General features: G+C 43.6%; 1 protein-coding gene across 1 annotated transcript in view; it reads left to right on the top strand.

The window, feature by feature from the left end:
• IMPG1 (interphotoreceptor matrix proteoglycan 1) overlaps positions 1 to 16836 on the top strand; it is a 103919-nt gene extending 87083 nt beyond the window's left edge. Inside the window, exons 9-12 of the mRNA XM_044291123.1 lie at positions 2027 to 2259; positions 15262 to 15344; positions 16328 to 16712; positions 16811 to 16836. Coding sequence (XP_044147058.1) covers positions 2027 to 2259; positions 15262 to 15344; positions 16328 to 16712; positions 16811 to 16836 — 727 coding nt within the window. The remainder of the gene's footprint in view (positions 1 to 2026; positions 2260 to 15261; positions 15345 to 16327; positions 16713 to 16810) is intronic.
• The last annotated feature ends 261 nt before the right edge of the window (positions 16837 to 17097 follow it).

The raw sequence follows: 17097 nt of genomic DNA, 5'->3' as shown, positions 1-17097 counted from the left end.
TTTTTAACCTTACTCTCAACCCAGCCGTTTGCCAAAATGTTTTGCTCTTCTGGCCAATTACATTACTTTCTGCTGTAGAATAGTAGTGTTTGCAGTGCTCAATAGCCTCAATGCTATAACTGGCTTTTGTTGGATAGATGTAGAGTTGAGATCTGCAAGAAACAGATACTACCAAGAAAAAGAACATACCAAAGAATATGTATATGCAGATTTGTGGGCCTATATGAGTGGAAAAGCTGGAATTTTAGGCTGTAAGAAGTATTGCAAATTAATGGTGCGACTTCAATTTATAGTCTGTAGAAATTAGTGAATCCTTGATTTTCCTAATGACTTACTGAAAATTTGCAAAATTGTTTCTGCAATCTCTTATGATAACAAAATGCATGACAGGATACTTCTTTTGGGGTTATGACAACTATTTGAAAATGTGACAGCAAGAAGTGCGGCAATATTGCTTGCCACCTTTGAATTAGCTTCTCAGAAACTGATGGATGTCATTTTGTTAGTAAATGGACATGCTTAGCAAATGACAGCTTATAATCTTTTTATGAGTAGGTAATTTAAAAGTGATCCCTAGTATGGCTTAATTTCAAGTTGTCCCTTTTGTAAAACATAGCAAAAAAACTGATAGAAATAAAAGCATACTTAAAGGAGTAAGAAATGTTGAAAAACAATCTTTCCAGTACCAATGCTCTGGTGGTCCCCCTCAGTCTTTGCTTATCTTCCTGCAGTGATGACATGCTGTATCAGGCCAATAATGGTGTGCATTAGTCACAAGTTATTACAGCAAGTTATGGCTCCAGGCATATAATCAAGGACCAACAGGAACCATCAAAGCATTGACACTGCAGCTGTAGGGGAATTAATATTTAGTTTATTTTATGCAGCCAGTTTAAGGTAGGTTTATATATGTGGTAGGTACAGTGACATGCAAAAACTTGGGTACCCCTGGTCAAAATTAGTTATTGTGAACAGTTAAAGGGGTTCTCCAGGTTCTGGAATAAACCTGGACATAAACTTTTCTTTCCTGACTACATATGAGTGAAGCTTTAGAGCATTTCCTTGCTCCAATGCTCCCCCTTACATTGCGTAGTGCAAGGCTCTGTTTGTTGTGTGCCAGTGACATACCAGGCTTTGCATCACTATGCTAAGCAGAGACTTCCACCTAGCAGTGAGTCGAGTAATGTCACTGACACAGAAGTGTGCTTTATGGCACTGCTGGATGCTGTTCTGAAGGCAGGTACTATGCAAAGTAGTGTAGTTCCCACCTCCAAAACAGCCTCCGTCAGTGCTATAGACCACCCGTCTGTGTCAGTGACAATAACGGGTTCACTGTTTGGTGGAAGTCTCAGCTTAGCATAGTGATGCAAAGCCTGATACGTCACCAGCACACAACAAAGCCTTGCGTGATGCTGCATGTCAAGGGGGAGCAAGGAAATGCTCCGATGCTCCACTCATATGTAATCAGGAAATAAAGAAAAGTTTATATCCAGGTTTATCCCTGAACCCAGAGAACCCCTTTAAAGTAAGTTGAAGATCAAATGATCTCCAAAAGGCATAAAGTTAAAGATGAAACACACTTTTCTTCCATCTAAAACAACAGATCTCAGATGGAAATCGTGGACAGGATCAATTTTTTTCTGTTCTTTTGATAGATCAGAAAAATAACGGTGATGTGAACTCTCCTTGAGAGGGTAACAGCACTGACTATGAGTAGCATTAATCTAAAACTTTGCAACTTTGAAAGCACTTTTTATAGGCATTCAAATAAACCAATTAGAATTTTATACAAGTCCTACAATAAAATTTTGTGTTATTGTATTTCTTTTAACAAATTTGTAACAATGTCATGTCATTGTTTTATTTTTATTTTTTTTATGATTGCTATTTAGAATACTTAACATCACATTTTAGTACCCTCTTTGTTCCACTGGTTACAGTAGAACATTTGGGGAGAAGAGATAACAGCAATTGAATGTAAAGCTAACTCAATATACTCAATATACTTGCTTTTTTCATGCTGCAGATCTGATAGCATTGTAGTGCGCTATGCTGTGGTCTTTGAAAGAGGCAGCTCTGAATCTAAAAATAAAATTGATGAGACACCTACTATCGCATCTAACAAAGTTGAGAATGGTAACAATGAAGAGGCAAGAGAAATGTCATACACTGTGATAGAACTACAGCAGATGGTTGCCATGGCATTGCATGATGATCGATCTCTGGCGGTGGACCTACAAACTCTCATGTTTTCAGATGGTGAGTAAACAGGCAGATTGCCATTTTCCTGGCTGTAGAATATGTAATTATTTCCTTAAGAAAAAATAACCACACTGCTTCCCAAAATCCTCCTCAAATAAATATATATGATTGTGTGTGTGTGTGTGTATAATATATATTTATATTGTGGGGTTTCACTCTGGTAGATAGGGTAAGCAGGCGCAGTACACAGGCAAAATACAAGTTCTTAACTCAAAACGTCAGTGTTTATTCACACTTGAGGCAATTGCACAAAACAGCACGTAACTTTGCAGTCTTGGTGTTAATTCACACACAATGGAAAGTTCATATAACACAAGTCACCTTGCTGGCAGTTCTGCCTCCAGTAGTACACAGCAGGCTTTAGGGGGGCCTGTTTCCCCAGCGTGTGGGTCTCAGCCCTCCAGCATGGCACAAAGCCTCAGATCCCAAAAACAGAGACATCTCTGCTGAGCCCAGCTGCCTATTTAAGGACAGCCAGGTGCTGCCAAAACCCGGACTGGCACTTAAACTCCGGTCTAGTATTTGACCTCACCTGGCTGGAAACCAAGCCAGCCTCACATGCTCGGAGGAAAATACCTGCCTTGCCAGACACAACCCCTCACTGTGTCACATACCCCCCCTTTGTTCAACCCTAAGGGGGTGGACACACTCCAGACAATGCCCCCGGGACAGGGCATCCACGTTTCCCTGCAACCCGCCTGCTCTGTGTTCTATTGAGAACTTAAAGTTCTGCAGAGACAAAAAACATCTGGTGACACGGGCATTCCTGTCTTTAGCCTGGCTCATCCATTTGAGAGGGGAGTGATCGGTCACCAGGCGAAACTTTCTCCCCAACAGATAGTAGCGGAGAGACTCGGGTGCCCACTTGATAACCAGGCACTCTCTCTCCACTATACTGTACCTGGTTTCAGCTGTGGTGAGCTTGCGGCTTAGAAAGACAATGGGATGCTCCTCCCCATTGACTTCCTGAGACAGTACAGCACCGAGGCCTATTTCGGAGGCATCCGTTTGTACCACAAACTCCCTCTTGAAGTCGGGCGTCACCAAAACCAGTGACCCACACAGGGCTGACTTCAAAGCAGCAAAAGCCTCTTCCGCCCGATCATCCCAGCAAAACCATCACTGATTTTCGTCCCTTTAAGAGCCCTGTCAAAGGAGCGGCTAGAGTAGCAAAGTGGGGAACAAACCTCATGTAATAGCCCACCATTCCCAGGAATTACTTTATTTGCCTAGTGGTGACAGGTCGGGGCCAATTCCATATCGCCTCTATTTTGTTCACTTGGGGTTTGATGATTCCGCGCCCAATGACATACCCCAGGTACTTAGTCTCTTCTAACACTATCGCACATTTTTTGGGGGTTAGCGGTTAGGCCAGCTTTTCGAAGGGAGTCCACTACAGCCTGCACTTTGGGTAGATGACTTTCCCAGTCGGTACTGTGGATGAAAATATCGTCCAGGTAAGCCGAAGCATACCAATGATGTGGACGAAGCACAATGTCCATTAGTCGCTGAAAAGTGGCAGGGTCGCCATGCAGACCAAAGGGTAAGACATATTGATACAGCCCCTCAGGTGTGATGAAGGCAGTTTTCTCTTTTGCAGCCTCTATTAAAGGTACCGGCCAGTACCCTTTTGTGAGGTCCAAAACAGAAAAATAACGGGCCTGTCCTAACTTCTTGATGAGCTCATCCACCCGGGGCATTGGATACGCATTGAATTTGGAAACCTCGATAAGTTTTCGAAAGTCGTTACAAAACTGCAACGTCCCGTCCGGCTTGGGTATCAATACTATAGGACTGGCCCACCCACTTTTCGACTCCTCAATGATGTCCAGCTGCAACATTAGCTGCACCTCCTCAGATATGGCTTGTCGCCGAGCCTCAGGTACCCGATATGGTTTTAATCAGACTTTTGCCTGAGGCTCAGTGACAATGTCATGTTGGATTATGGAAGTACATTCAGGGAGGTCTGAGAATACATCCGTGTTTCGACTAATGAACTCCCTGGCCTCCTGATTCTGTTTAGAGGAGAGGCTGTCAGCAATTTTTACTGTGGCAGCCGCCTCTCTTGCATTAGACAGAGGGGCGGTACCTCTTCTCCTAGAAAACCCGGCCGCAGGTTGTCTTCTGTACAGGTTTCCCTCTTTCCGCGGTTTGAGTACATTCACATGGTAAACCTGCTCCGGCTTTTGCCGCCCTGGCTGGAGTACATCGTAGGGCCCCTACCACCTAGCCAGTAACTTGTTGTCCACGGTCAGCACCAGAACCAAAACCCGATCACCCGGGTTAAAGATCCAGACCCGAGCCTGCCGATTATAGACCCGATTCTGGACTCACTGAGCTGCCTCCATTTGCTTCCTAACAAGAGGCAACACTGTCTCTATCCAATCTTGCATCTGGGTAACATACTCAATGACACTTTTATGTGGAGTGGGTTGTTGTTCCCACGCTTCTTTGGCCAAGTCCAAGAGACTGCAAGGGTGTCTGCCCTGCCATATAGAAGTTTGAAGGGCGAGAACCCAGTAGAGGCCTGGGGTACCTCTCACACTACGAACATGAGATAGGGCCGAAGGAGGTCCCAGTCCTTCTCATCTTTAGACACTAGCTTTTTCAACATATTTTTTAATGTTTTGTTAAACCGTTCTACCAGACCGTCCATATGTGCAGCAACTTACAGAGTTCCCTCATCACCTTGGACATTAAAGCGGTCCCTTGGTCGGTCAGAACCTCTTTAGGTAGTCCTACTCGAAAAAACATCTCCATTAACTCCTTAGGTATGAGTTTGGCCGAGGTATGTCGCAGTGGCACCGCCTCCGGGTACCAACTAGCGTAGTCTACAATGACTAAGATGTGTTGATGCCCTTTGGCGGACTTCTGTACTGGGCCTATGAGGTCCATAGCTATTCAGTCAAACAGTACTTCGATAATCTGGAGAGGTACTAGGAGACTACAGAAATGTGGCTGGGAGCTAGTTATCTGGCAGGTAGGGCAAGACTTACAAAACTCTTCCACTTCTTTGAATATACTGGGCCAGTAAAACCGCTGTAGAATACGATCCTGAGTTTTCTGCAGCCCCAGGTGACCCCCTAGAACGTGTTGGTGGGCTAGATCTAATACAAGCTTTCAATAAGCCTTGGGGACCACCAACTGTTCAATAGGCTCACCATGTAGTTGGTTTACCCAACACAACATATCCTGATGAACCACAAAACGAGGAAACACTGACTCTGCCCCGGGTTGTTGTGGTTCACCATCTACTATTAACACATTTTCCCAGGCGCGGGATAAGGTTAGGTCCCGACGCTCTTGCCCACATCCTCCACTTATTGTGGGGTTTCGCTCTGGTAGATAGGGTAAGCGGGCGCAGTACAGAGGCAAAATACAAGTTCTTAACTCAAAACATCAGTGTTTATTCACACGAGGCAATTACACAAAACAGCACGTAACTTTGCAGTCTTGGTGTTAATTCACACACAATGGAAAGTTCATATACAGATGTAGCAGGGGTAACACACACGCTTAACTCAAATTTCTCAACTAATCACGTTATCTTGAAACAAAATCAATTGCTTAACGCATTTAGTTGCATTTAGTTTAGATAACATGTCTCATAAAGCGTGTGTGTTAACCCTGCTACAGCCGGAAACACAAGTCACCTTGCTGGCAGTTCTGCCTCCAGTAGTGCACAGCAGGCTTTAAGGGGCCTGTTTACCCAGCGTGCGGCTCTCAGCCCTCCAGCACGGCACAAAGCCTCAGATCCCAAAAACAGAGACCTCTCTGCTGAGCCCAGCTGCCTATTTAAGGATAGCCAGGTGCTGCCCAAACCCGGAACGGCACTTAAACTCCAGTCCGGTATTTGATCTCACCTGGATGGAAACCAACCCTTCACTGTGTCACAATATATATCTTAGTGACGATCAAGCATGCTCGGCCGAACACCTGTTCGGCTCGAGCATCTCGATACTCGGCACATGGTGATACTCGGCCGAGTACCGCATGTGCTCGTGCGCAATGGTCGAGTTTCCTACCCACATGTTTCCTGCCTGCTACGCAGCCAATAAACGTGCAGGTAGGTACTAGCACGCACTGTAATGCCGTGTTGGCTACTGGCATTACAGTGATTGGCTGGCCGAAACGCGTCATCGGGTGCTATACAGCACCCAATGACACGTGTTCGGCTCAGTCTTAGTCAGAGAGAGCTGAGCAAAGGAAGGTAAAGACAGTGTAGTGAGTGTTATTGGAAGATTTTCATTACAAAAAATTTTTAGAGACCCAAAAGTCCTTTTAAGGACTATTGTGTGTAATAGCAGCAATATATGTTTGTAGCGCAACCTGCGCTAAATTGTTCAGTCCTAGGGAGAGCTGTGCTAAATAGAGTCTATAAGGCCACTGCGGACAGTAAAATTATCTGCGCCACATCTCCTGTGTAAAGTGTACGCATCTCTAAAATATCAGTGACATCCAGTGTACTTTTTCCGCAGACGGTGTCCCCTGCGGACAGTTCAATTATCCGCGCCACATCTACTGTGTAGAGTGTGCGCATCTCTAAAATTTCTGTGACATCCAGTGTACTTTTTACGTACACGCTTTGGACACTGACATTACCGATGGTAACTCTCCTATATAATGTTTCCTCATTCCAAATACCTGTGACATTTCCTATAATTTTTCATTCACCGCTGGTGACAGCATTGACATTATCTGCGGGATTTCTCCTGTGTGACGTTTCCACATCCCAAATACCTTTTTACATTTTTTGGCGCATACACTTCCAAAATCCTATGCACATTTAAAATGAAGAAGGTGAGCAGTAAGAGACGGGGAAGTGTCAGTGATGCTGATGGTGCAAGCAGAGGTCATGGCCCTGGACGGGTTGAAACTGTGCCTGCTGCCAGAGCACAAGAAAAACAGTCATCCACGATACCTAGCTTCATGTATCAGTTTGCAGGGCTGTGTAGGACACCACTCTTGAAGTCAGACCAGTGCTACCAGATGGTCGGTTGGATTGCAGCAGATAATGCTTCCACTTGGTTAAGCACTACCCTGTCTTCCACCAAGTCCAGTCTTGATACTCCTTCCTCCCAACATGGAGAGTCTGGCCAAACAAGTGATTCCACACGCTGATATTCCGAGGACCTCTTTTCCTCGCCATTCCTTGATTTGGCCCTCTCACCAAGCACGCTTAAAGAGGGACTCCAGGAGAATGGTAGGACTACCGGTTATCTTAGGTGCCGCCGTGCACCGCGTTATTCACTATCTTTTGTATTATTGCGCACTTTTTTGTTATCAAATAAGAATATCTAGGGACCCTTTTCTATCAAATGAATTAAAAGTTAAGTTTTAATAAGAATCACCATCCCCACTCTGTCTTTATAGCCAGACCAGCCTCAGTTCGTCTTCTCAGTGCGAATTGGACAATGAAGAGGAGGAGACGGTTGCCTCCACTACAGAGGGTAGTACTCATGGAAGTTTAATTCCATCTGTTCAGCATGGGTGAGCAGAAGAGGAGGAAGAGGATGAGGAGATTGAGAGTGATCCTCCTGATGACGACAGCGAAGTCATGCCTGTTGGGACTCTGGCACACATAGCTGACTTCATGGTAGGCTGCCTTTCCAGCGACCCATGCGTTATACGCATTATAGACAACACTGATTACTGGTTGTTCACTCTTCTCGACCCCCGCTACAAAGAGAACTTCTCATCTCCCATTCCTCTGGTGAAGATCCTTGTTGAAAAATTGCTTCAAAAATTTTCAGCTGGCAACGCTGGTGGCAGAGTCTGTACTTCCTTTGCCAACCGAGGATCGGAGACAAGGGGAACACACAGCAGTTCCAACAGAGGCAGGGCAACATTCTCCAAAGCCTGGGACAGTTTCATGAGACTCCGCCAGCACCCTCACCCTGGCCCAGTGTCACGAGGAGGGAAACATTTTAGAAGATGGTGAAGGAGTACATAGCAGACTGTGTCAGTCTCCTCTATGATCCCTCAGTGCCTTACAAACTATTGGGTTTCCAAGCTGAACACTTGGCACAAACTAGCTGTAACGGACCGTTTCAGCAGACAAGGGGTTAAAATCCGTTTAGGCAATATGCCCCTTTCTGAGAGACAGGCACAGCTACTGCAGAACACCAAACTCCCGAACTGGATACAAAATAGCACTCCAAACTGGAACCTTGCGAATAGCTGCTAGCAGACAAACAGGAAAAGCATACAATCAGCTTACACTCCTGGCAATCAGTCTCTAACAGCATACAGGGAATACCCCCAATAACGAGACAAGGCTCCGTGTTGAGGGTCAAGCAGTGGTCTGACTGTACTTCAAGTACAGCATCTTTTATTCACAAAAAAACAAACATAGTACTGCCCACAGGGTTTTGAAATACAACCAATCAGTATATTACAACACATACAATGTAAGTACAGCAACCAATCATTCACGCCCCCAGAGGACCAGAAGGGAGACTGCCACACAGGACAGATATCACCATTTTAAACACACAATGGCACAATGGGACAATAGAAACACACCAGCATATTCCTCCCAAGCTGACAAGTTACACTTATTATAAATTGTTACAACTTTGTGAGTTTACATTGTCCATACATATAACTTACATCAATTTAAACAGTATAACTTGGGGACAAACCTATCCAAAATTCACTTGAATAGGTTCAGGGGTTTAAAAGTTAGTATGGGCCATAATCCTGAGGCAAGAGGCTTTTAAACAGGCCTCTCCAAAACCCAGTGGCGAGGTTGGTTTCGCCACACTAGCGCTCTATGCCTTTGAGGGGCTGGCCTGCCCTGCAGCCAGCGTTTTGTCTGAGCGGGTATTTAGTGCTACTGGTGTCATTATAACAGATAAGCGTATCCGCCTGTCAACTGAAAATGCTGACAGGTTGACTCTTATAAAAATGAACAATGCCTGGATTGACCATGACTTCTCGACTCCACCAGAGGAAAGCTGATGAATAGTGTTGAGCAAGCATGCTCGGCCGAACTGCTGTTTGGCTCGAGCATCGCTACGCTCGGCACATTGCAGTGCTCGGCCAAATACTGCGGGTGTTCGAATACAATGAAAGTCAATAGGAGACCCAAGCTTTAAACCAAGCACCCCCTGCTCTGAAGAAGAGAGGGTGTCTGGTTCACAAAATAAGATTAGAAATTGATGGAAACCCCATCAAAATGGTTTGGAAACAGCATTAAGAGGATGGCTGGATGCATCTTGGACTCCTATTATCTATGACCTACAATAGACAACCACACAAAGGCTATATGCCAAAAGCCAACAATTTATCCATGAGACAGATAACAGTCAGCATACCTTACAATGGCAGCCTTGTGCACTATGAGACATTCCAAACCAGCTCTCATCTGACTGAGAGCCAGTAAGCCTCAAAGTAGCTTCACATATGTTTGATGGCTTCGGTGGACTTGCGCACCTAGATCAATATCATTAGGGTGACAAAAAGTTTTCTGATTGTCCTAACATAATATTCAATAACCTTTCTATATAGTTTTGTCATGTAAAAACAAATTTGCATAAACATGGGTATGTGGGAAAGACATGCAAATGAGCAGAATCTGCCTTCTTTTTCAGCTGAAAAACCATTTACATGGAAATTTTGCAATCTACACTACTCATGAACAGCGCCATCTATTGGATTCATAGTCTAATGACAAGATTATTCGTTTTGTTTAATGCTCAGGTTCTTCCATTGACTTCCATTATACCCGGGTGCTCGGTAGAGCACCCAAGCATCCCGATGTGCTCGGCCAGAGCACCAGAGCACAATGCGCTCGATCAACACATATATATATATATATATATATATACATATATATATATATATATATATATTTATATATAATTAATACAGCAATACCCACAGTGTGGAAGCAATCTACTTGTGTGTATTAAGTTGAAATTTAGCATCCAGCCTCAGTAGTCCATTTATGTATTTTCAGTTTCCACACGGTCGCAATTAGATTTTCTTTGTGTGTGGGGGTCTTTCAATTCAATTAAGCAGCATATATACGTGATTACTGCAGTTGAAATTGAGCGTTTTGTTTACGTATATTTAGTTTCCACACGGTTGAAATGTATACATTTTTGGGTTTGTTAAATGTAATAAAATCAGTATATATATATGTGATTACTACAAGACACAAGGTATGGCAGCAATCTACCTGTGAATGATAACAAGAAATTGAGCATCAGTCCTCAATTGTCCATTTCCGTTAATTCTACTTTCACATAGTTGGAATTTAAATGTTTTTTGAGACTTGTTACATTTAATTAAACCAGCATGTAGGTGATCAACAACAATACAAAGGCCAGCATACAAAAGTATCTGTGAGGGATAATTAATTTAGGCCTAAATCAGTTTCCCTTTATTTATGCATGCACAAACATGTTTCCAATCATTATTTTTTTTTATTCGGTATTGATTTATATTCAAACTAGCAGCATATATGCATGATTAGTACCAATAGACAGAATAGCACACAAACGTATCTGGGAGTTATAATGAATTTAGGCCCAAATCAGTTTTCCTATTTCACACATTTTTTATAATTTTTTATTTTTTGGGGGGCTTGTTGATTATATTCAAACTAGCAGCATATATATGTGTTTACTACACCAATACACATGGTAGTGTCCAACATTATTTGAGAGGTCCATAAATGTCCAACCTACAGAAGGGTTTAAAACAAAAAAAAATAGAGCCAGAATGTGAGTAGTTTTAGCAGCAACATCTATCCAACCAGATGTAGTGATAGTAGTAGGCCACAGTTATCCCTCCTGGCTACGGAAAGGCACAAGATTATACGTGAGGAGAAAGAGGATGATATTGTGGATTGGATGACTCACTCCTCCTCTCAGTCAAACAGTGTGCCATGAAGCCGGGGGTTACAGTGTTCCTCCTGCTCCTCCGATTTGCAGCCCCAAATAAGTCTTTCAGTGGAGTCCTCCGAGGCTTCATTGCCCCTGCCTAGAGGGGAGCATTCCTTTTTCCTAAGAAGTGAAAAGAAAACCCTACCACGCCCTATAGCAGAAGTAAAGAGTGTCTCCCTGTGGATAGCTTATATGAGAGCAGTCAGGGTTTGTACTACCCTGAGGAGGAGGTGGAGGAGAAGGCTGCAGACCCCAGGCATAGCTGTGATCTTACAGTGACAGAAGCGAAATGGAGGGTGAGAACTCTGATGACAATTGTGTACTGATAGGTCCTGGGAGTTGGATCAGGGTTCTTAGGAGGAGGCAACATCGGAGGAGGAGGGTGATGGCGGCAGCAGTGAAGAGCGGAGGCTATATACCTCCCAAAAATCAGCCTGCGCCATAACTGCTTTGGGATTTGGTGATGCCATTGACGTAGTGGGTGGTTTAAGTCCCAAACATGCCAGAGCTAAGCCGAACCCTGCTGCCTCTCTCTGCTCAAGTATCTCCCATGTGGCAGTTTTTCTTCACATGCTGGAAGACAAAAGCATTAGTTGTGCAAGTTGTGCAAGAGCAAAATAAAACGTGGGCAGGAAAACACAAACATAGGCACCACAGCTCTATTAAACCAAATGAAGCGGCATCACCCCATCCCATGAGCAAACAGAGGTGGCAGCCAGCCACGTGGAAGGAGATCCCTGCTTCTCAAGCGGTCAAGCTTGCAGTAGCCAGGCCACATTCACAGGCAGTAAGGTGTCTTTTTCACATTGTCATCATCCCTTTCCGCTTATTCCGCTGAGACTCCTCCTCCGGTCCGTCAGCCATAGATAGCAGAATGTGTGGCCAGGAAACACTATGTGCCCAGCAATCCAACGGTTCGCAATCTTAATTCCTACCTGGCCAAGTTGCTGGTGGTGCAGTCGCTGCCATACTATTTAGTTGAGTCTGCTGTCTTTAGGGAGTTAATGGCGTGCGTTCAGCTTCCTTGGAAGATTCCTAGCCAGAATGAATTCACTTGGCAGCTCCCTGCTATTCTTGCTGTGCAGAAAGGTTCACTTCACAGTGGACACCTGAAGCAGCTCTTATGGAGAGGAACAGTACATGTCTTTCATGACCCACAGGGTCTATGTTTTTTCCGGCAGCGACAGCCTGTTTCCCACACCTGGCAGTAATCCATATCCTCCTCCTTTGTGTACATGTTCTCGTCCCCAACAGCATCTCGGAACAGGGTGGCTCGCATTAACCCTCCTTCCTATCACAACTCAGGTCAAGCGTTACCACGCTATGTTGGAGCTGATCGGCCTGGGAGAGAGTAGCCACACTGGTGATTAGTTGCTCAAGTACATCAAGCAGCAAACATCCCACTGGCTGTCACCCTGCTGATTCCAACTGGGCAAGGTGGTCAGCGACAATTGGCGCAACATCGTGGCCGCCCTGAACCTGGGTGAAATAACACATGCTCCCTGCATGGTGCACTTCATCAACCAACTGGTGCAGTGCTTTCTAAATAAGTACACTGGATTGTGCAATGTTCTGGCAAAGTCAAGGAGACTGTGCAAGCTCTTCAGTCACTCTTACGTGGTGAGGAACACCCCGAATAGCCTGCGTTACACCGTATAATCCACGTCATGCCAACTATCTGGAATTCAACATAAAGCCATCAATGAGTTTTTAATGCACCAGACAGACACGATGCAGGAAGCATGTGTTGTTTCAAGCTCAGGCAGTGGCAGCTCATCCAAGACGCGTGTTGGGTGCTGAAGCCTTTTGAAGAGGCGATAAAGTTTATCAAAAGGGACAACTGCAGCATGTACACCATCATCCCTCTCATATTTATCTTAGAACAGACGCTGACGCTGATGCAGCAGGGGACCAGAGCAGAAGAAGAGCAGCTGACGCATCTTGCTGTCCATCATAAAGCTGTTGCGAACACACAAAAGGAATCTGCCCTGGCGGAGGATGACGAAGATGAGGATGAGAAGAGAACTATGATGAGGATGACACCAGCCAAGACACCTAATCATCTCAGTGGGGGTAAAGCTGGAAAGAAGTGGCTCCTCGGTCACGCGGTCCAGAGTGGCCACCTGTATGCTCGCTTGGTTACCCAGTGACAGGCGTATCGTTGATATCAAGCAGTCTGATGATTACTGGATAGCCATGCTTTTAGACCCTCGCTACCAAGGCAAAATGGGGGAATATTTTCCTTTGGCAGAAAGGGAGGACAAATTATAACACTACCAGAAAACATTGTATGCGCAGCTTACGGCAAGCAGACATCTGCCTCCAGCAAGTCTGAAAGGGAGGCCCCCCTCCTCCCCCCCACAAAGTCTCCCCCTCCCACTGCCACGAGCATCAGAAGCCATAGCAGCAGCCATTTAAGTCTGTTAAACATGATGGAACAGTTTTTCCACATGCCGGACCCAGTTGAGGCCAATTAGCAAGCCGACAGCTCCTGCCTCAATGCTCAGGTTCAGGCCTACCTAAACTATGGCCAGTCTCTGTCACATACTCTGACCCCATGGATTTCTGGGCAGACAGAGTGGAACAGTGGACCAAACTGGCACAGCACACTCTCTATCTTCTTTCTCGCCCAGCCTCCAGTGAGTGGGTTTTCAGCGCCTATTCATAACTTCGGTGGATCGCCGTCAGATATAGGGATTATTACTTATTAGGACCAGTGTCCAAAACGCTGGTCTTAATAAATGACCCCAGAGTGCTTAGCCTTCAACTTTTACTTTTATCAGCTTTGCAGACCTTTGGCATTCATTTATTGAGTTAAAATGTCACCCCATACTTCCTAGCACACAGTTCAAGTGTTCTTAAATTGTCTTGTTGAACTGGCCAATATATTAATGTCAATGAATGCTAATGGAATTGGTTCCTATCTAACAATGCATATATGCAAATAGGAGAGAATACCTTCCCTGTGCACATTTACCATTTTATTAGCACCACCATGCCATTATATTTCCTCCACCATGGTTGACACATGGATGAAGCCACACAGTCCTCCAAGATTTTTCTTTTCTTCTGCTCCTCACAGATGTTTTTTTTTTTTTCTTGTGTGAACCAAATACCTCTCTTCTGCCCTAGGTAGGGAGTATTTATCAGTATTTTCCATTAGTATCAATTTGTCAAACCCAGGAGTAGATCCTACAAAGTATAATGGAAAAGTCTGTACCTCTTCTGTGTTTTGGACCCACTTCTGATTTTGGCTTTGTATACTGATGAATGATACAGATAGTGTGAAAGTGGCTTAAAGGGTTTCTGTCATGAGAAATAACGTTCTGTAGCTGACTCACATTAGTGATGTGCTAATGTCAGCAGTACATAACAGTATGTTTTATAACTCCCTGCCTGCCGCCGTCCTCTTAAAATAAGGTGGTATTAGGGATTCGCTTCAGCACCTAGAGGCTCAGTCTATGCACCCTTTGGCACGCCCAGGTCCAGTTGATTGACTTTCGAGTTCTCCTCAGTGTCCCATAAATCCCGCACCTGCGCCGTCCCTTTTAGTATTTGGCGCAGGCGCAGTGAGTGAAGGGTGCATTCCGGCGGCAGACAGGGAGTTATAAAGCATACTGTTATGTACTGCCGACATTAGCACATCGCAAATGTCAGTCAGCTAAATAACGTTATTTCTCATGACAGAAACCCTTTAAGTAAGATATCTAGTTTTTTTGCAGCCAATGACTGGCTTCAGTGGTGACATGTCCCAAATCAGCACATGACCCAGCAGTGCTGATGCCAATCATTTCCTGTAGCGGCATGTCACCCCATCAATCCATAAGGATGAGGATCAGAAGACTACTTAAGGGAGTTAGGAAGCTGGAACAACTGCAGAGAGCAGGTGAGTATAAGTAAAAAAAAAGCTATGGCTCTTAGAAGGCAGAAAAAAAGATATGAAAAATGGTATGCAAAGTCAAATGGTTAAAAACATTTCTATGCACAAATATCTTCTAACCAATTTCTTAATAAAACTCCTTTAATTAAAAATTGTATTTAATTGAAATGTTTGAGCAGTTAAATTCTTGTTTTAGCTAAAAATCCTTTTTGTCTCTTTCCATAGACCCAGATATACCTTTAGATCAAGTTGAAAGTGACACTCGTCCTCCAGTCACAGTGGTAACATCCAAAATGAAGACTAATTCGGTAAGTGCACAATTTAAATACATAATAGTTAATAGTTTGTACATGTCCTGAACCTTAACCCTTTGGCACCAAGTAGATAACACCATACAACGTACATTTATGACACAAGAATGGAGTTAACTAAAGAGCTAAAATCACATCATCCGCAATAAGTTTCAACTGTATATTATAGCTTACACTCTGCTACAACACTGATAACAGCCATCTTACCCCTTAGATGTTAATGTCAATGGTGACCATGGCATCAGAGTGGTTGGACAGTGGGAGTTGGCACTTTTTGCCATGTCTTGCCTCCCTATAACATGATCATGAAGTGCCAATAGGTTGTCAGGGCAGTCAGGGGTCTAATAAAGGCCCAGATCTGTTGTCTTTGTACAATTGTTAGGCCGTGGGGCTAGTTGTAATCGGATGTCTGCCTGAATGATCATGTCAGACATACTGCTTATCTACAGAAATATTGCATTGTAATATACGAACAGACAATCTCATACATTCTCTAGTGGAACTTAAAAATATGAAGTTTAATTAATGTATTATCTGTTCTACAATTGGCTTTAATTGTAAATGGCATCCATTTATTTCTTATAACAGACCCAAGCAGCAGCTGACCGACCCCATTGATTTATAATGGGATTTGTTGGAATTCTGTTGAAGTTTTCACCATTTTGATGACTAGAATAGCACCGAATGCTGTACTATTCTGTTGTCAAAAGTAACAGAAATCCCAGAGGAACCCCTATTTGTTATCACCTTTAGACAGGATTAACAAAGAATTACGGAGCCTTGGCTATTTTAAGTCAGTTGTGGTATCCTAAAGTTAAAGCTATCTTTAAATGTATAATCTTTTTAAATCTGAGGAACTTTCGATCATAAGAAATAATGTATGAAATTAAATCACATAACAAATTTGAAATATTCCATATATTTACAGTATTATGATTTTGTAAGTTTACATTATTTATCACCTTTATTTCTTTTCTAAGGATAACATTTTAATTCCTGAAGTTCCAGCTGGTAATCCCACTGCAAAAATCGAGCTACAGCCCACAAACTACCGCATCACTGCAACTACATTCCCACTAGACAAAGAGACAATTGCAAATGAGATTGCAGCAGAGGCCCATACTGAATTTATGAGAAGTACATATAGGACTTCTTATGCAGAAGAATATGAGGCATCAACTACTTCATTCCAGCATGAAGTGAATGTCGATCTTCAAACACAATCATTGGAGGAGTTAATTAAAAACATTAATAATAATGTCAACAAAGGTTTTACCGTGCCTTTAGATACTCCATATGCCAATGCTAAAGTAGGTCAAAATGAACTAGAAGCAATGCTAGAAAATAATGTCATAGATACATCAAGTAAGAAAACATCTGATATATGGGTTGGATTTTTACCTTCATCTGGAGAAGAGAACAATCTTGTTATACCCTTTTCTACTGTTATACCGGATACTGAGGTTTCATTAATAGACAATCTCTTTGAAGAGAGAGAGGGGACTCTAACTACAGCAACTACCAATGCATTTGTATATAATACAACCACTATAAACATATTCAAAACAGATTATGTCACAGAGGTGTCAGGGGGTGACGAAGATCATTTTGCGATTGAGAAGGTGTCCCCAACTGTTGAACCACCAAATAAGCAAATCTTGGAAAAGATTGAAGAATCCAGAATTTCTACAGTGCCATCTGTGGTGGAAGGTCTTCCAGAAGGTGGTATGTAATAATCGTATTAATCTTA

Source organism: Bufo gargarizans, chromosome 4, assembly GCF_014858855.1.
Source record: "Bufo gargarizans isolate SCDJY-AF-19 chromosome 4, ASM1485885v1, whole genome shotgun sequence".
Taxonomy (NCBI): Eukaryota; Metazoa; Chordata; class Amphibia; order Anura; family Bufonidae; genus Bufo; species Bufo gargarizans.
This window is presented reverse-complemented; position numbering and strand designations above follow the sequence as displayed.